At 44.7% G+C, this 21,395-nt stretch overlaps 1 protein-coding gene across 1 annotated transcript in view; it reads left to right on the top strand.

Annotated features, from left to right (window-relative positions):
• The window catches only part of LOC146859709 (1-aminocyclopropane-1-carboxylate synthase-like protein 1), a 164,897-nt gene that overhangs the window by 13,327 nt on the left and 130,175 nt on the right, over window positions 1-21,395 (top strand). Inside the window, exon 2 of the mRNA XM_085643455.1 lies at window positions 18,874-19,484. Coding sequence (XP_085499581.1) covers window positions 18,874-19,484 — 611 coding nt within the window. The remainder of the gene's footprint in view (window positions 1-18,873; window positions 19,485-21,395) is intronic.

Below are 21,395 nucleotides of genomic sequence, written 5' to 3'. Positions count from 1 at the left end.
TATACAAAGAAAGATACAGACACATATATCACATACCATCAGTTCAATACATAACAAACAACAATTAACCCAAACACAAACATTTTTTATCGGTGTCCCCTTTCAACGTATCAGGCGGACCACTCGGAGGTAGTCAAACTAAACAGTGGGGAACCCAAGCAATGAGGGCAAATATAACCCAAACTTTGTTCCAGGTGTCCCAGCGACAGTCTGTAAATTACTGAAACTCAAGTGACTCCTCCATCCAATATCTGTCGACGTGACCACGTTTCAGCCAAAGTAAACTTCAGGCCTCTTCAGGACAGGGGTTAAATGGCAACTAAAACAATAAAGGGGAGGGGGGACCCATCATTAAAAATTAAACAAGGATCTAAGACTAGGGGTGATGACCACGCCGTACGCACAAGTCCAATTGCCCACAGAAAAACCAATTACACCCTACGTGCCAAAGTGATTTATAAAGAAAAAGAGGAAAAATAAATATTAGTCATACAACGCAAGGTGCCTCGGGGTAACTAATATTATCCCTCACCCTAGTGTGAACAAGCATTAATTAGATGGAGACAAAACTTCCGATAAAATCTCTCATTGAGCCACCGTCCTAATGTGCTATATACATGTGCCAAACTAAAAACCTTATATCCCTACACATACAACACCTTGATACACTCACATGTATCTTCCAACTTTAAATTCAAAAGAAGCTCACTAGAAATCGAGGGAAACGTTCTGTAAATGACAAGAAGACAAAGCAACAACGTGTCGCCGGGGCTGCTGAGGTGGAAACTTAATATACACAAAGAATGCTATCGTCGCACACATCGGTATGCACCCACCTAATAAACGCTACTCGCTACTCCTGTATCAGTCAATGGGATCTGGTTGTGATGCGCCCTCAGCATGTTGTTGTTTTTAGCTGCAGTCCAGTTGTCTGGTCTTCAGCTGTTCCCCTAAGCCTGGATCCTGATTCCTCTTCTTCTGACCGTGGGTCCTTTATGCTTTTCTCGCTGCAGTACGACAGGACTGTGATGCCTTGCTTGTGCTAGTCTTTCCAGGTCTGGCCGTGGTGATTGTGTTGCCTTTCTTCTCTGCTACCGGTAGCGGTTTCAGGTAATCAGGCATGTTTAAATCTTTATTTGTTGCTACTTGACCACTACCCATTCTCCTTTTTTTAGGGTTACATCCTGAGCTTGTCTCTGGGTGTCTGCATATGTCTTCATAGTCCTTTTCTTCTCTGTGGTCATGGCTCTGAGTTTGCCATACTCCCTTGTGGCAGCCAGTTGCGGCAGCTTGGTGTAAATGGGCCTGCCAAACATATGGGGTGCTGGGCCTTACCCATTTTGTTGAGTGTGGGGTGTTTGGGTATGCTCCCAGTATCTGCCACAGTGTCTTTGTGACTTTTATGCCCTCCATGTTGGCATGCTGTACTGTCCTCTTTAGTGTTCCCATGAACCTTTACAACATGCCGTTTGCATGTGGCAATACAGGAGTTATTCTTTGATGTTTAGTGGCCTCTTGGCTTTGGAAGTCTCGAAATTCTCCACTGGGGAATGGTAGACCGTTGCGTGACTTCAGGGTCATTGGGAGGCCCCAAGCTGTGAAGGTGTAGCCTAGCGTCCAGATTTCCTTTGGAGTCACAGACAGAAGAGACAATCTTCATGAGTGGAAACTGTGAATATTCATCAATGAGCACTAGGAGGTATTTGCCTGACGGCATGGGACTGAAGCAGTTGATGGCCACCCGGTCCCAGGCTTTCTTAGGTAGTTCTAACATTGTTATCAGTGGCAGTCTCAATGTCATCTAGCTTTTGTAACCACATTCGTTCTCTCAGGGCCTGCTTAGTGGCTACTTCCCCTCAGTACCCTAGACATGCAAGGTCGTCCTCTTGTTTTCGCAGGCTCTTGGGAAGAACAATTTTGGTGCCTCCTAGCAGGACTTTTTCTCATCACAGCTAGTTCTTCTGGAAACGTTATTGAATGCTTTCTTCTCCGGTGTGTCTTCTCCCAATACGCGGCTGTGCCTCCACATTGGTGTTCTAGTCATGTGTTTGACAGCTTCCAGATCTTTGTTCTTCTTTGACGCCGTTATGACTTGTGTTGACATTGACTGGTGCTGACTAGGAATTGTAGGTATTCGTCAGCAACAAATAGGCCTGACTGCAACAGCCTCAGTGGTTCCCATGAGAAATAGTCTGCAGGGGACTGCTCTTCCTGGTGTGTGGATGATTGGTAGTCCTATTCTTGCAGTCACATGTCCGATCTTTCAATTCTTGAAGGCCCTCTGTCTTCCCTCATCCCTTTTGTTCTTGGCAGACAAACTTGAAGGGGTTTCCTTTGCCAGAACCTTTTCATTCCTTTCCCATGGCAGGGCTTTTCTCTCTGTGTGGCTATGACAGTCCACAACTGTAACATGTCTGTTGTACCTCTTCCCCCCCGACCTCCCCGCCCCCAGAATGCAGATCCATTCTTGTCTTTGCATGGTTGTTTTATTCATTTTAGGGCCAGTATATGTGCCTTAGATGTTTTGTTGGACTCCTTCATGGTAGTGTTCCTCTCCTTTCTTACTTTTTCTCTCACTGTGGCTAGCAGTGTATCTACTGTGTCTTTTTTGAGCGTCTGTCTTCAGAATGATTTAGGCAGACGCCCATCTATGAGGAGTACTGCTTCTTTATCACTGAATTTGTTAAATCAGCCATGCTTGATGAGTTTCTCTGGTCATGGATGTTGGGTTGCCTTGCTGAACATGCCTCTTTCACTTTCAAATTGGTTGTCAGCTAAAAAATGTTTTGCAAGGGTATCTTTTACTTTTCTGGTTTGTGATCACTTGCTCTTTCAGGAGTTTCTCGAAGGCGTCCTTTACCCCATCACCTGCTTAACTACTTAGGAACTTGATTTTTTTCTTGTACTTTGTTTCCTCTAGTGTGTCAATGAAGATATCAATTTTTTCAATCCATTCCACCCATCTAGCACCAGTGTTTTTCTTTTTTGCTGTGTCAAATGGCGTGGTAATTTCAGAAAGGAGTCGACATTGTATTTCATCCTTTGCATGGTATGGTGCCTCCGGACTGCCTGTCCAATTATGACTCCTGTGGCTGGGGCTTAGGAGTGTTTTTCTTTTCTTTCCTACACTTGCTCCCGGCTTGGTTGTTGACCCAGGCGAATGGTGTACACTTTTGTCTGGGCTCGAGGAATGTGTGCTCCTAAGATGGTGTTTTGGCTTTTTGTGTGCACGGGACCCTGGCCTTGCTTTTCTAAAAATGGCCAGTGCAAGGACAGAGCATGGATTCCACAGGTTTTTTTCTCTTTCAGCTGGTGCCATTTGCTTGCATCCCCTGCTTCCCACTTGAGCTCTGCTCATCTACACCAGACGCGACTGGTACAGGGCTTCTGTAGCACTCTCTACTGGTTGTGGGTGTCTATAAATGGGCTTCTGGGATGCTACATGCATCTCTCAGTTGGGCGCTATGGGCTTATGGGGCACGTACTGTGCTCCACCCAGTGTAGGCTGGCCTGACTGCTCTATGGGCCTTGAAGGCTTTCTTTTGGGCTGTGGGCAGCTGGATGGAGCAATTCCTTACACTGTAACTGTAGGTTTTATGGCAGGTAGTCCTTCTTCTGTCCCAGCATGACAGATTATGTAGTCAGAGCTTGTTTCCTTGCAGACAACCTCGTGATCCCAGCTTCATGTCGCCAGCTGTCATATCCCCAGTTAGCCACAAAGAGACGAGGAGACGAAGCAGGTCAAGCCAAGTAAGGAACTTTATTCAATGCCTCTGTACTCCAGCGTGCTTTCTTCTCATACACCGGGGCTGGGTGGTTGGGTGGGAGGATGTGTGTTTCTGTCCCCGTCCGTTTGGGTCCCTTTTACTCCCACTCAAGTCACTTCCTATCAGGTTAAAATGGGTTTGTGTCCTTTGGGCCCTAGACTCCGACTCCATAGCTTATTCTCGTTGTACCTAAATAATGTATGTGACTGTGTATAATGTTACTGGTGCTTAGTGTAAAGCGCTTAAGTGCCCCTTGGGCAAAGTTCCTGCTTTATATTAATAAAAAAACAGAAGCGTGTGAGATAAAGCAATTGAGGACTGGGCAGAAAAATACAAATGAAACACAAATGTGGAGTGTAGGGTTACACAGAAGCACACTGTGCGTGGGAGCAACATGGATTGGAAAGGGAGAGAAGCATACAGGGAGATGGCTGGATACAACATGCACTCTCATGGACTGCTTCAGGAAAAAGAAAAAATATTTCATGAAAAGCAGACACCTGTGTAAGAAAGGAAGAAGCAAATCAGAGACACGATCAAGAAGCTATGCTCCACAGGAGGTTCAAAGACAAGCTGAAACAAAGAGCCAACGAATAGAAAGAAAGCAACTATGAGTGACAAAATAAAAAAATGGTAAGTGATGGGTGGTATGCACACCTTCAGTATGTCTCCAACATGTCTCTGCCTGGTAGGCCAAGACCAAAATAGGAAATATAGACAGGTGAGTAAGTGAGGCAAGGCTAAGGTAAGAAGGAAAAGAGAGAGGGAGTAGAAGAGATGGGAGTTAAAAAATTAAGAGCAAATGAATCAGAGAAAGTAAGGAAAAGACATGACAGAAGTAAGCACACGTATGGAGGAAAGAGGGAAGAAAAGAAGTGCATGGTGGAAGAAACTCACGGAGCGGGATGAGATATGGCAAAGATTCCTTATTGGACCAGATTTATATAATCTTTGCACTATATGTGAGTGGAGTTAATACTGCTTTAGCACAAGTGGAAAGTTTATTTAATGTGGTTCCTGGGTTCCTAAACCTCACTTTGACAAAAATAAGTGATATGGGGATTGTAAATGGCTTTATCTCCTCAAACATCATTTCTGCCAATTGCAATATTTTACTAAATTCAGATCTGCTTAGAATCTGGCAGAACAGCAATATAAAGTAATATATGCCTCAAATTTACTGGAGCTATAAAGAGAAAAATGCTGCCCTGTGACGTCACTTTTAATATGTGGATTGATTCTATGTCCTTCTTGAATGTTGGTATCTTGGGGTGACTGGATAACTAGTCTATGAAAACTTAATTCTGAGCAGTTTTGGTTACTCAGGGGTAGGGTGCGCGATATATACATTTAATCAGTTTACGGTGCAATAACAAGTCATCTGAATTGCCCTAACATCAAAGTGCAAAGTAATCAGCAGTAGCCTGACAAAGTAATCAGCAGTAGCCTGACAAAGTAATCAGCAGTAGCCTGATAAAGTAATCAGCAGTAGCCTGATAACATTCACATTAAGCCAGGTTTCTCCGACACCGCATTCTTAGTAAGCACTCATAGGAAATCAACCATGTTCTTCTTGAGTCACAGAGGCTTCATGTTTGATGGGTGAGGCTTTGCTAGGGTCCCACCAGCAGCACGTCCCATATAATGCACTCAAATCAATACCATGTGTGGCTGCTGCCCTTGGCTGGGTATGCCCGAAATAACCCTTAGACATGACATTGGGGCACTGACAGTCTTTGTTTCCTGTTCTCGTCATCGTAGTTTGACTCTTTAAACCTCACCCTTGATGGAATATTAGTTTACAAAGTAGAATTGTGAAGGAGTTTTAAAAAAAGAGAACATTAATTCATGTGAAAGAGAAGCAGGTCACTCTTGCATGCTTGGGACCATATAGTGCACCTCTTAGGAATGGGCAAAGGGCACTCGCAGAAGCACTTTCAGTAAGAGTGGACACCAGTATGGCAGTTGTGCAGAATTAGTTACTTAGCTTGATGTGATTTTGAAACGTTAATAGATTTTGCAGTCCATGGTAGTCCAGAAAAGTTTTGTTTTCTCATTGTAGAGATATGCCTGACCTCCAGAACATAGTAAGCAATTGTGACGGCAGCAAGCCAAGCTTTACATAAACATGTTTTCTGAAATAAAGCTTCACAAGCCTGTTACTGCTATGGAGCCATTCAGAAACAGACAGTGGTCTTCGTGTCCGACGAGCGTACTTCATGAGAATGGACCAACATAGAGACTCTGCAGAGTAAATTTAGATGTGCAAGAACCCCCATGTTTAGTTTTTCCTCTGAACTTTAGTGTTTCCCGTGCTTCCCATGACTCCTGAGAATTAGATCTGCAAGACGTACTTTTAATGCTCCTACCTTTAAATTTTCAACCCCCCATGAGATGCTGGTTATGGGCTGTATTTGAATTACCTGGAGTCTCCCAGTCCTACTGTAATTGCTCAGCTTGGACTGCCCCTATCCAGTGCAGGATATGATGTAGGTGTGGATATGATGAAGGTTAGGAGACTTCCTACCAGTCACTGGTCCGATTGGGCTGCCTGGTCGACCAGTCTGATCGGATTTGGTGGCACCTTTCCTCTCTGAGAATAGAGGTATTTTCCCTCACCTATCATTGGTAGGGTTGGAGTTTCATTTTGTGACTAAGCCCCTGCATACTGGGTCACTGTACAGACATTGGGTCATCTGTAATAGTTTCTAATGGAATGGAGGAAAAGTACAGAGACAAAGTCAACGTTATTGTTTTTTTGTTTTTTTAGTTGCTATGGTTTGATGCTTTGCATTCTCTTCTCGGGTTGTCTCTTCATGTTTTTTTGCTTGGTGGTTTTAGCACCAGATGACGGTGGGTAACAGCGTCACACTTTATAAATAAATAAAAACACATGGGGCTATTTAGTGTCTTACAGAAACTAGCATGTTCAATTGTTACCTAAACTATTCAAAAATAAGATAATTCTGTGTTCTGTACGGTTCTTTACCTGTGGTCTGCAGGCCCATATGATTTCTAACCATCATTTTTCTGTCAATCACAAGCATTTTGAGATAAATCAGTCTATAAAGATGGTTGGTTTTGCAAGAATAATAGCATCATCTATCAAATTTGATATATGTATTAATGCAAATATGTTTTGAAAAACAATCATAAGCATTTTAAAAATAAATAATCGGAAACCCACCGATGGACCTATTCGAACTATACCCCGGGCGGCCCTTTCCCTTCAGAGTCCGCAATCTCCAACCCTCCTTTCGACATAGTCAGCCCTGACCCTTACTTGCATGCCATCAGTGACCACGAATGGCTCTAGCTGCCACCGCGCTTGCACTCTCATAGGTCACATTCCCGGCAGCGTTAGAATCCCGCCACCCTCCCGCCATACTTCTCGCCCTCGTTCCCTTCTCATCAGCCCCTTCTTCGCTCTCTCTTTCTTTAGTTCTTTGTTTTATGATGGATATACTGTTCTCAGTTGCACTTGTGATTCCCACGAGCAGATCCCAAATGTGTGACCCTTGGACTGAACTCTACTGGGTTAGAGTTCAGTCTTGAGCACTGGTAGCTAGGTAACAGTCGCATGATTGCCAAATCCCAAGGCTGCAACTACGGGGGGCCTGACCTTGAGGTAGTGCCCCTCCTTACAATCGCCAACCTGTGCTGCATGCAGTGCTCCTGACGCCAACCTTGTTGAGCTAGGCAGATGACCATAATGGGCAATGTATAATGGTCTCTGACTATTGGCCGGACTGATCTGCTGTAACAATGTGAGAAAATGGTGGATAGTAATATTGAGAACTGCATTGTGGGATTATTTCAAATGCTAATAAAAAAGTTATAATAAAAAAAAAAGTCAGGACCTGATTTCTACTTTAAGACAGAACATATGTGAATGCGCACAATAGCTGTTTGCTTTCAAACATGCTCCAATCTGAACTACAAACCAGCTTCTGACTAAAACCGTCTTTAAATTGGTTATGATTTTCTAGAAAGTCATGCAGCTGCACATTAGAGAGCCAATATTGTAAGCGTTCAGCGATCTATGCATGTATACTAAAGTCGAATTCACAAAAAGCCCGTCTCAGCTGCAGGTCCGCCCATCTGTTGCTTTACATATCAGACACTTACAAACCCCTAGCACTTACACTTCTTGTATTGGAAAGGGACCATACATCACATTCAGCAGATCGGAAATAGTTGTTCATGGTGCCACTTCCCACCAAACAGCAAGTAGTCTGGCTTAATGAGCACTTGGTCATCTACCTTTTATGCAATCACTGTCTTTGTCACCTTTTGAAACAATCGCCCTGCATGGTCTCTAGGTTTGACCACATTAAGCTCGATTGCTACCCAAGTCTGTCTGAGGCCAATGTCATTCCAGTCACTACTTCAGTCTAACCTCTGCTTAGAGCTCTGATTTCACATGATTACCTACTGATTTGTGCATATGACCGATGTCTTTTACGGGTGTGTAGTTGCTCTCATATTAAAACATGCATCTGCGGAGAAAGTAGATATTCTGAGTTCATACAGTGTGTTTTTATTTGTTTACCTTTTGTATATTATTGTTGAGGTTCAAATTGTAGAAATGGCTTGGGGTTCCTTAGCTTTCAGTTGTAATTCAGTGGTGTCAGCAGAAATAAAAAGTTTAAGACCTATTATTCTAGGGGGCAAGAAGTGTTCAAGGCATGCCTCAAGCTTGTTTTTCAATACATCAAGACTCGTTTTCAATATATTTTAATCAGAGTAGTAGCCTCCTAAAATAAGGAATGCATGACTTGTCCTTCCTGGAGATTCAGTGATCTACTTGTTTGTATACCCAGGGGGTTTATATGGCCAGGGAGTCGCCGATATCCCATGGGTACCAACTATTCCACACAAAACATCCATATCAATGACCATGCCTGAGACCATCTCTTTGGGTAAGACCCTACCCCCCCCCCCCCCCCCCCCCCCCGGCCGTATATATTTTCACAGACATAAAAACATTTTTATCCATCGAAATTTGAAAGGTAACTATATTTTTACATTTTGTTTACTAGTGAGACCTAGCCTTAACAGAGACTCTACATGGGAATCACCTAACCGTAACTACTCTATTCTTGTGCAATAAACAGCAAGCATTGGCATAGTCAATAGGTCTCGCTTTTGGTATCTTGTAAGTGGGTAGTTAGGTAGCATATATCTTTATGTGCAGTAAAGTTACATTGAATTGGAACATTACAGTCACCAGTTGTGCTCTGTGCAAGCATATGTAAATGCAAGCAATTGTCCCAATCTTACCTTGCAATGGGCACAACAAAGCGGTTCATGGGCTAGAGGGTGCACCCTACTACCACTCATACCCCGCTCCCCACACCCATTAGATCATAGCTCAAAGATTGATACTTTTTATGTTAGGGCTTTCCTGTTAGACCGTTAGGTGCTCTGCTGCCAGTTTGGAAATGTAACATGACAATTGCTGCTGATGTCTATTGATTTGCTGTCTCAAGTCCACATGGTGAAAAAGGCCAACTGAGCAGTCTGTCCTTCCACGGTCGGTAAACTGAGTACTATTAAATAGGGCTTAGTATCAATTACCTGTTAATTACAGCGCCTAGAAATGGCATAAGCGGGGCATGCAGTGTCACATATGAAACTGGCAACGTCTCATTCTGAATTTGCAGTGTAAACTAGCACATTCGGTTTTGCAACCATCCTCTATGGGGGTTGCCCAGCATGGGAGCTCCAACGCAACTATCGACAGCCCCATGAAACTTGTAATGCATTAGATCGCTTGCCTTACACAGGATTGTAAAGGTTAATGACGAATTACAAAGCATGGGGAAAACTATTACTTTTAATAAGTCCTCCGAGCCCTGATGTGAATCCCAAATTCTTTGTAGACTGTAAAATATATGTTTCCCTTCATAGCCCATTTAATGTGCCTGATCCATTAACTGGTTGCAAACCTGGGCCTGAAAGCATAGGTCTCTCCTTATGGAGGGCCCCACCTTCCCTCTCCCATACTGAGAGGTATCCCGCCACGGGAGTCTTTTGCTGGGGGCCCGGATGCCCTTAGGATACCTACCACGGGAAACCCCTACAACCAAGTTCCTATTCCCCTCAAGGGCCTATGCTAGATTGCGCCAACTGCACATGTGGGGTGGTTGATGGGTAAGGACCTTGTGTCAGCGACCGCCCCGAACCCCTCCGCAACCCTGCAACCTCTTTTCTACTTGCTGCCTAGAGCCGGTGGAGGGTCGAGGGAGGCCGATGTAAATTTGGTATAAAAGGATGCCGTAAAGGTACCTGAAGTGTCCAAAGCAATCATGACCTCACCCACCTCTAACCAGCATATTTTCCCTACTATCTGCCCCTGCACAGTGTGCGTTGGCCAACCAGGCCAGCAAATTCTCAAGAAACATTGCATTACCTTCATTCGACAAGCTCACTCTATCCTGTAAGAAAAAAAACGCTCACCCCGGATGCACCCATGAGGGATGGCTGACCAACATGTTGTTCTTAACAACTTATCAACCCTCTGGTTTATCAGTTTTAACCACTCGTTGAGGGCCCTGACCCGACTTACGTCCTCTCCAACTCGTCAGTTCAAATAAGTCTTTTCGACAGCTCAGTCAAGTAATTGCCGCTTAGATGCACGATTACAATCACTGGAAGCGGAAGCCTCCGGGGCTACATTCTGTCCAATGCAGTTCTCCTGTGGGTTAAGCGTAGCCCCTCCCTTGTCCACCGAAAGTAAGCTATCCGACTTTATTTGCTAGCGAGGCGTAGTCGCCTGCAGAATAAAAGACCTTTGTGCACCTCACTTGGGAGTGGTCCAACACCAGCGTTCTTGTAACACCCCTTGCTCTGGTGTTGAAAGGATGCTCTGAAGTATCCAGTGGCCGCATCACCTTTTCATGTTTTCCACCTGCGTTGATTGGAGAATCCAGTAAAGGATGGAAAAGTTTTAAAATCAGAACATTTAAAACATATTTAATCTCACATAGTGCCTGCAGCAATAAGACTTCCACCTGCCTATCCTTTGAACTGCTTCTCCCAGCAACCACATGTTTGGCTGTCCCAATCTGAAATGGATGGGAACAATATTCAGCAGGATCCAAACCTGCTGACACAAGAGCCCTGCTGATCACCTTGAAAATTGAAATCTTGTGAGTGGCGTTCCATCACCATGTATTAAAAGTGGGCCTACCGTCCCCTGTACTTGGTGCACCATAAAGGCTTCCAGATTCCCCAGTGAATAGCACTCCTTCTCCGGGGCCAAGTGAAGCAGTATGTGGTCCCCCCTACCCACTTGGTTGGTATTTGAACGGGCTATGCTGACCGCCAGGGAGCCATTTGGCCATTGAATATCCGCTAGCTGCAGACCACCATTCATGTCCTTTCTGTTCTTTGCCACCTCCTCACCCATCCTTAATGCCCCATAGAACACCAGGGAGGAAGCTGCCCTTAAAAGGTGAACCTCGCCTAGTGACCTGCACACCCTGTCAAAACTGGCCATGATAATTGTCAGTTTCAATATGTCTGTTGGGCGCCTGGAGTCCTGCCCACACCCCTCCAATGGCTGCCAGCCCTTCAGTTCCCTTTGAACCAGGAAGCTTTTTTCACATCTGTGTAGCCTAGCATTTTTACAAGAAAGGAAATTGCCACAGTATGTCGCTTGGAAAAGGACACAGGTCACCCCTCCCATCTCAGGGTCTCTAGGAATGCGGTTACCGATCCAGGTAAAAATCCTTCTCCAACCTCTTTTCCTTCTTGAAACATGCGATATGTGCAATATGCCCCCTCATTGGCATGCCTTGTCCTAGGCACTAAACTGGCAGCCACAAGGTGTTGTACACTGGGGCACCAAGCTGCCATAGTTGATCTGGGAATTGTGAAGGGAACTACGCTGATTCTGGGTGGCGATACCTGAGAGCTTGCATCTTAAAATGAGACAAAGCATCTACTGCATTATTCAATACGCTAAGTTTGTTTTGATTTAAAAATGACATTCAGCTTCAAACATAGCACTATGATTTCCTTCAATAAACTTAAGATCATCTTACACTTGGCCGCTTGCAGATTAATGCATTTCACCCTAGTCATGCTGTCTGAGCAGAATACCACTGATTGATTGTGGAAGTGATCTGGCCATATTGTGATGGCCACCAAACTGGAAAAGAGCTCTAGGAAGCTAATGTTTGTCACCAAACCAGATTCCACCCAGTCTTCTGGCTACCTCTGGACACACCAAGATGCACCCAAAATGGCGCTAAAGCCTGAGCTGCCTTCAGAATCTGTAAATAGACCTAACTCCTTATTGGTGGGTCTTGGCCATACTACTGTCCCACTCAAATCCCTCAAAAATGCCTCCCATATTATCATATCCTGGCGGACCTCACTTAACAACCTAGTATGATGGTGCCTCAACTTCAGATCACACATGGCCTGCGCGATTGACCTGGAATATGGATAGCCCATGGGTCTGATATGGAGCGCAAAGTTCTACTGCACAACTACCACCTGCAACTGATACAGTGTCATCTTAGCAACCAGATATTTCTCCAATGCACTTGTGAACCCCCTGACTTTCTTCTGGGGCAGCCTAGACACGCCTGCCTTGAAATCCAAATCGGTCCCCAGGAATTCAATTGTAGCTGGCCCACAGGTCTTTGCTTTCACCAGAAGTATCCCGAACTTTCCCATTACATTCTAACGCCTTCCTACACTCCGTTGTTCCAGGTGAACCAAGGAACAGGAAATCATTCAAATAATTTAGGCCCCACCGGTGCCCCGATCTATGCCTAAATACACACTCAAATAAAGTGTTAAACCTTTCGAAGTAAGTACAAGAGACTAAACAGCACATGGGCATAAATTTGTCAAAGTAGAAGACACCCTCAAATTGGAAACCCAATAAATGAAAGTCATCAGGATGCACTGGTAGCAGCCTATAGGCGGATTCTATATGCGTCTTCACTAACAATGTGCCAGCTCTTGGAACATTGCTGTTGCCCGGTCTAGCGAGATAGACTTGACTGAGCACAATGTCCCCTCGATAGCCTCACTGACAGATTGACCCTCAGCAAGTTGTGTATCTAGCGGTACTCCCTGGGTCCTCCTTTGGATCTGCCCATAAGGGGGGAACACACAAAATTCTCCAGAAGGATGGAATCAAAAGCCACCCTCCCCCAATTCTTCTCTTTGAAAATATTATTTCTGGCAATGCTAGGATTAGCCCGTAGTAACTGCTGGTTTTTACTGTATGTCACGCCCACACAACCCTCAGCTAGGATTCTGAAACTGCTCTTAAAACCCTCACACAAAGTCTGAGCTGCCACTGTGTGGCCGTAAACATTCAACCATGACACCATTGTTAGCCAGTTAACTGTTGAAGGGGGCCTTGACCAATAGAGGGTGATCATTCCTTCATTTTGGGCACTGTATCCTTTGTCTTTTTAAAGCACTTGACTTGGGTGTGATGGCAGGCAGCAGAAAGAACCGTGCTTGAATTTGCACGTCCTTGGGGCTCTGGAGCAAGGTTTTATATTGAAGTCCCAGCATGACCCCTTCTTTGCCTCGCTCCCCGAATTATTGGTTGCCCCTAAGCCTGCCCGAAAGAGCTCTCGGGGCACCTTCAACGACTTCATGTAGTGCAGCCATGTGTTTACATTGATCAGCTCCCACCCTAACACGGGTTTAGTGTCCTAAACATGCTTAAATTCTTTGTCCTAGTCCCTCCACGTGGTCCCTCCAAACTCATTATGCGCACAAACTATCCTATTCTAGTAGCATGCCAGTTGTGACCCCACGGTCAGGAATCGACCTGACATGATTGCCTGGAAAATTGAGAAACCTTTGGCCCAATTTATCATGGTTTCCTCCCCCCTTTTCTTGAAAGGCCAGTGCCCAAACTCCCTAGAATGCTAGCACACCTTGCACTGTTTGCTCTCTTTCCGCTCAGCCACACCTGCAATTAACTCACACATATCTATATAATTACCTTTCCAAATCTCCTTCACATCTGTAGGCACGTGCCTGCCCAACTGATCGTGCATGGCTTCCAAAATTCCTGCTGGCGTAGATTCCTTGGGGAGGGGCAGGGCCACGGCTGGTACTGCTTGTGCCCCACTACCCACTTGCAAGGTATAAGCACTACTGAATTTTGCGCCACCTAAACAGTTAAAGCAGCGACCACTCCCGCCTGCCCTTGCATACTCTGTCCCCTATGCAATGCAAATGGGCCACAGGCATCCCCCCTTTCAACATGGTCGGTCTCCGCTACACCTACCAATGCACCCCTCCCCCCATTAATGGTGCAGACAACATCCCTACTTTCGAAATCCAAGGCAAAACACCGGCTCGATTTGCTACCAACTCCGGGTGCCCTGCACTTCCTGCTGCTGTTTTATCACAATGCAACCATTACCATTTTGCACAATCCCGCTGTTCGCCGCCAGCACTACCACTGCAGGAGGGCTGCCCTGACCTTCACCACCACTTGCACTGCCCACTGGCACAACCTCAGGCGTAGCCCGCGGACCTTGACCCCCTGCGCCTGCGCTACTTGTCGCTTGCCCCTCTCGCGCTTGTTCACGGGGGTTCATGGCGCAACCCCTGGCCTTCTAGGCTTCTCCGCTGGAACCGCTGGCCCTACTGCCTGCCCCCCAAAAGGCTGTTTCATCTACCCGCGTGCACTCGAAACACACTAGTGCGCCTAGAATTCTCTTTGAATCAACAAATGCTGGAAGAGATGGCCTTTCTGTGCAAATATTACTTTCTTACCATAGCGGCCCAAGAGAAATCTATGAAGGCGGTTTTAAAACATATTTTCTGTGAACCTGGGAATCCATGGTCAACTGCTCTCGCAGCCGGAGCAGTCCAGCTTAAACTAGCCTTGGAGAACTGGAACCCCAAGACCATCAAGTACTCCGCCATCAAATGCACACTTAAAAAACAAGTATGTACACACTCACGCGCTCTAGACCTGGACCAGTTGGATAAAAAAGGCCTGCACGAAAGTCAAACCCTGCCACAAAAAGGGTTCAATCCTAAACACCACCCAACGCAGGCCGTGGGCAGTGCAGCCTTATCTAGGATCTTAGCATCCAGACTACACCCTCTGCCTCTTCAAGAAATATATAACACCAAATTGAGACCACAGGCAACCAAGGGCTGCCGGCTCTGCGACTACAAACACGAGTCTTTGGCCCATCTTTTATTTTGTTGCCCGGCCTTGCGTACAGCTCGCAGTCTCTATCTACGGCCAATTCTATTACAACTGGGCACCCGTACAGCCAAGGAGGCGATTCACCAACTGTACACATTGTACACAGTAAAACAGATGGCCTCGTTCGGTAAATTTATCAAACAGTCTCGATCCCTGCTGACGGCTTCACCACATAGAGACCCAGTTAAATGCAAGTCTGCTTGACGTCCACGGATTTTAACCATTGCCTTCTTTTAAAACATTGATATTTTTATAATTTTGTTTTATGCTAAGGTTTTATGTTATGGTTTTAAGTAACTAGCAATAAAATGTATTCATTCATTCATACTGCCTGCCCCCCTTGAGGCGCTGTGAGCGCAAAGGCACTAGAATCCCATCTATCACATCCGTCCTTCGCTCCTTCCTGTGCATCATTTCCTCCACACGTGCCCACTTGGTGGCCTCCCTAGCTCCACCTGACGTCCTCACAGAGTCAACAAAAAACGGTAAACCTTTGCTCTCCTAAAGCGGTTAACTGAGGGCAAATCTTTGCCACTAACAGCCTCACTCACAAGGCAATACCGCACCATCTCCCAGGCAATTCAAAGAGCCACGCTCCTACTCACGGTTACCATAAACCATTTTCAAATAATTCAACCAGAACACTGCTCGAAATCAGACCTCCATGAAACGATTCACATAAATCAAATCATTAAAGTGGCGCGTTCAACCCAAGAAACACGCTCTTTACTCACAGGAAATCTCGACACCCCCAACTTGCAGCCCCTGCGTAACCCCTCATACCCTCCGAAGCTGCCACCGAGAGTCTAATTACCAGCAAAGACTCTCGGTTCGAAAACAGCGCCCAGCCCGTGCAGCTCCTAGAGGTCAGTGCATCGATGTAGGAGTCGTTTACTCCTGCTGCTTTGTAGTGGGGGCTGGGGGCGTTGGCGGCTTCTTAAGTTGACCTGCTTGACCCCGGAAGCACTTTAGTGCTTCCAGGGTAGTGTCCGATCTGGCCCTATCTGTGCCCCTAGCTCAACCCCAGGACGGGGGGAAATACCCCAATCCTAAGGATGGGCCCAAGCTCCCCAACATATTGTTACCTCTCCAGAGCTGCCGGAATTTTTTAACAGTTTTTTAAAATTTTACAAGTAACCTGCCCTGAAAAACCGAAAAAATGATGAGTTATTATCTTCCCTTTCAGCAAGTAAACTTGTATAGCTCATTAGTATAACTTAGTTGACAGCTGTGGAACTGCAAAAACATCACAATCTGTTTTTTTGTTGTTGCGAAAATCGACACTAAGTTGCAGTTATCAACTATGTCATCCGGGAGCATGCAGCATGCGATTCTTGAGATGACTCATCTGCATCATCATTGTCAATGCCGGGATGCTCCTTTACGCCCTTAATCCCAGTTTCACTCTCCCTTGACTTCTTCCTTCCCACGCCCTCTTGACAGAAAGTTGTTTTGGTTACTAATCCCTCCCCTTGGAACATGTCCTTGGTAGTGTGAAGGCGATGCGAGCCAGGGAGGGGGTTCGGCTGAGACTTTCTGCTCATACTGTTCTTCCAGTGCTCCTAGGTTGGCATCTGTATTGATGGGATTCTGTTTGGCCTGTATCTTGCCTTCTCTTGATGTAGGGCGAGGATTTCCTTTACAGTGCTTGACTGCATGTACCTTCAGTTTGTGTTAAATGAAAATTAATAAATAAATGCTGCAAAAAAATAATAATGCAAAATGGGGGAGGTTTGGCCACATTTCAACTTGTCGGGGTAGGTACCCTGGGTGGGAGAATCATTAATAGGCCCAGACCAACTGATGGCAATAATGTGAATTTTTTCTTTGAGTATATCCACTGCAATTGGATCCTGTGGTTCTTAATTTTTGGGTGAATTTCTCTGCGCCTTGATTTATTTGAGGTTTTAGGACATGGCAGCACATTTGAGTTTTGTGTGAGTGAAGGTTATTTCTGATGGTGAATATCTTGTCATCAGTAATTTAGGAATTTGTTATATCCCTAAATTAAAATCCAGGACTAGTTTTGACACCTACAGCTGTTATCACATGTTTGTATTTCACCCTTAGAGATTTAAGTTTTGTGAGAAGAAATAGAAAATTGATGGAAGGTCAATTGCTTTCTGTGTTGCAGATCTCTCTTCTTTTAACATCTACAGCTTCAGAAATTGTGGCTACTAAGTTCCAGGGGAGTACGGAAATTGACTGCCAAGGATAGGATCCTGTTGTATGCAGATAGAATGCAATCATCATTATCTGTGTAAACGCTGTGAGACAGTTTCGCAACAATGCATGCAGGGGGAGTCAGACTATGCAGTCACTGCTTCACTATTTTCTAGGTAGAGTCTGTTAGTTGGAAAAGATTGGAAAGCAGTCAGAACAGCCCTTCTTACTGGTAAGATGGCATTTAATCGATGTGTGGTACCCAGCGGTGAGGTCTAGTATTTGCCCTTTATTATGCGTCGTTTAGAATGAGTGATGATGAAGGTGCCGCAGTTGCAAGATGTACCTTTATTTTTATTGAATCTGTGTTTCAGATGCTTTAGTTAATGATTGCTCCCCAGTTCTTCTGTGCCACTCGCCTACTGATGTCAGATGTAAAACTGTACCGCGTCCACTCCAATGGAGGTGTATGTACACTCCAAAACAGCTAATAGAAAAATTGTGAGTCTAAAATACTCCTGTGGGCAGCTCCAGGATGCATTCTACGTCATAAGCAAAGGCTAAAGTTTCTGAAGCAAAAGTATCCAGTGGCTGAAGAAGGCTTACTCAAAGCCACTTAACATAATTATATAATTCAATATTTGTGCCATGATCGGTGCGCCATATACATCAAACCTAAATATGACATTCTTGAATTCCAGGGCATAGTATAACTTTATGTCCCAAGTAAGTCGGCCTGTCTGTTCACACAGCGGTTTTAGTAGGTGGTGTGTGGTGAAAGGGGGCGGGCTATCTATCAACAGGATGCCCTAGCTCTCGGAGGAGATCTTCATCCTGGCTTGTTCACCTTGTGATGACTTTCTGCTGCTTGTGATTTATGTGGGAGGTGTGATTGGAGGACATGTTTGCCTTTGAAACGATTGTAGGTCTTGTAGTTTGGACTGGAAAATGCTGCATGTGTCCAGATGTCAATGTGCCCTTGCTTCTACATGTAGTGCTGTGGACATGTTCCAACCGAGCAGTGATGTTCTTCATGATTCTTATTCAGAGCTCTCTGATTTCAGAGGATTAGGTGGACATGAGGGCTCCAGCAGTTACAGGATGTAACCCTAGTGTTGCAGTTGTGAATTCTAGTCGGTACGCTTATGTTTTCAACCTTGCATAGTGGAAAAAAACAGCTCCATCAGGTTGTGTAATAGAATAAGCTATCTCCAATTCTACATGCAAAGTTTTGCATAGTTAACACACTTTGTATGTTTATAAAGTTTTACTCCTTCACAAATCCTTTGCTGGAGACCGTTTCAAATACTTAGTGTTTTGTAGTGTGTATATAAATGTATTATGTATTCATATTTAATTAGTTTTACATAATCATTAATGTATTGTCTTGGACTATATAAAATGTGATTCTGTTCCTGCAGAATGTGCTCTGCTCTCTCACTCATCTGTCTGAAGTTTCCCAGTGGAGCTGCAGCTGCTCCTTGGTAGTTACACAATACACAAAGCAAACACCTCATGCAAGACAGTGCAATGTCCACAAAGTAATCTTTGCTCCACAGCGAATTGACAAACGGCGTCACCTTTGATTTCAGGCTGTGTCTGCTGTGTTCGTGCCTCTCAGTGCCTCTCAGTTGTGGGACTCTGTAACAAAGTATCAATGGTCTTTTTTGGGTGATTTTTTTGAGAAAATTATTTACACGCTGTTTTTGCCCCCATTATTTCTGTTAGGCTTTAGCGAGCCCAACTTGGCCTCGTCCACTGTCCTCCAAGGCGCAGTTCCCGGTCCAGGCTTCAGTTCTTTACACAAGCGGCGGAAGAAGCGGAAGGGGCTGAGGACTAAGGAGTCCCTGGACGAGCTGCTGTTAAAGACTCTACACTCACAGCGAGCTATGGAAGAGGGCCTGCTACAGTTGGAAGAGCGGCGACTGCAGCGGGACATCGAGATGGAGGATCGGCGCATGCAGCTGGAGCAGCGCCGATTTGAACAGGACCGAGAACACGAGTTCCGCATGTTCAATGTTTTTGCACAGATGCTCACAATCCTGAAGCGGGGTACCGTCCCCACCTCCTCTCCTCCCACCCCTCCTGTGAGCCAGAGCCTGGTGCAGCTCTTCACTGAAATGGCCAGCTCAGGACTTGGGGGCATCATCTCTCGGGAAGCCCGGGCAACTGCACCACCTGCGCCAAGTACACACAACAATCTTTACACAAGCGGACAGTTCCAGAACAGCCCCTTCTTGTCTGCAAGAGGGAACGTGCTCTGGGGATTCCGGGGATCATCTGAAGAAGGTTATAGTGCCTACCACATAGATAAGTATGACGAGGATAAGAATCCAAATGTGAGTATGTCTGGTGCAGTCTCTTGATCCGAGCTGATTGTTTTAAATGCCAATGAGTAGAGAAGCATGCTGATGTGTTATATAAGGCACATATAACTGAAGTGCAGGCCTAGCCAAGCTGCCTCTTAATCTCTTGTACTTAAGTCAAGATGCTCATACTTTTAAAGAGCACATACGCCTCCTTCACCAGACCTGTCCAAATTTAGAAGACCATGTACATATTGTCCATTTTATGCTACATTGTTTTACATTATTTAGAGGTAAAGTGCACACATATACATCACAGATTCCTCGTTCGTCAGTTAGTTGTTGAGGACGCTCTGTCCAGTTCCCATAATGGCTTCTTTTGTTGATCTGTCGAATGCAAAGAACACCGATGTCCTGTTTGGACAAAACACACTCACAAAGCCCAGGTGTTCCTTACTGTAAATTATAACTGAATGTTCAGAGATGATCAGGCTTAGTTTAACGCATTATGGCCATTTTAATATTATTCTAGTGAAAAGCCCAGAACTATTTAAGTGAGTTTAAGCTGTTTCTGAATTACAGAATAATGTAAAAAAATGACTAATTAGAATTAGTATTTTTCTATTCTAAAGAATTGTCAGCAAAAATTGTCTTTGGTTGTCATCATGTGGATAACTAAATACATGTTTTACTGACAATAACTTAGATTAGAAAAAGAAAAATTCTAATTGGTCATTTTTTACACCATTCTTAAGCCTTTTGTTCAGGCTAACCAGCATTTTATTAATTGAAAACACTGTAGTACTGTGCATAGAATGGAACGTCTAACTGTAAATCTACGGTGCTTATGCGCTTTCAGGGTTTGTGCAAACCCCCTCTTTTCAATTGGTGTTCCTTGATCCTTTGTAGTGTCACCTCTGCATTGCTCTCTCATTCTGTACTGGGTAGTCACATTTTACTTAAAGCCCTTCATTTGTAGAGCTATACTCATACTGTACAGAGCCCTAAGCTCAAAACCTGCAGGGTACGGGGCACTGAAATAGTTCTTTGAGGGCAGAGGCAATGTATGTTCTGCGCTTGGCATGCCAACCACTGAAGCGTACCTACTGAAGTAATCATATAATTTGACAAAAAGACCTAATTTGTTCAGTCTCGCACATTTCAGTCATGGGCATGACGTTGCACTTCAAGTAATTTGCATTCTCTTATCTAGGCCCTGACTAAGGGAAAGGTGATGGTTGTGAAACACAATGTTATCAGTTCCTCGAAAGCAATAAGATGTCCTAGTACTTTCTTTCAACCTTTGTCCTTCCTGGAACCTTAACCAGAAGCAGCAGATGAGTCGGCGGACTCTTTTTCAGCTTCGCTTGCAGTTTCTAAGGGTTGTCGAGTTCTCTTGCGGAAGCTGCTTTGGAGCACTGAACTACAAGTGCTGTATTTAATGCAACAGTATATCTCAGGGTATGTCAGTGCTTAGTTTACTTAGATAAAACAATATGTTTATGAGTGTAAGTAGCACTTAGTTTAGGTTGCATAGAGCAGTTTCAATCCTGATGCAGGTAATCGCTTAGTTTAAAGCCCCTGGAGTTGTATATATCAGGGTGCAGGTAACCACCTAAGTTAGGTTATGTAGAGCAATACGCATCGAAGTGTAGGTAACACGCAGTGCATTAAGGCGATTGGCAGAGGGAGAGATCTTCATGCAGATTAGGTCAAGCTTTTAATGAAAAAGACTTGTTTGACAAGGGCGGTGATCGATTGTGTCTAAAATTTTAAGTGTTTTTTCAGGGTCGAGCATTATACAGTTTGTGGTTTGTATAATTATTCAGATAGAATTATAGATCCTTAAAAATCATCAACACTTCAGTATAAAAAGCGAAACCTAGCAGTAAAATCAGATGTACAGTTATTACCTCACAAATCCCTGTTCTTAAGTGTTGTGAG

This window comes from Triturus cristatus, chromosome 3_1, assembly GCF_964204655.1.
Source record: "Triturus cristatus chromosome 3_1, aTriCri1.1, whole genome shotgun sequence".
NCBI lineage: Eukaryota > Metazoa > Chordata > Amphibia > Caudata > Salamandridae > Triturus > Triturus cristatus.
This window is presented reverse-complemented; position numbering and strand designations above follow the sequence as displayed.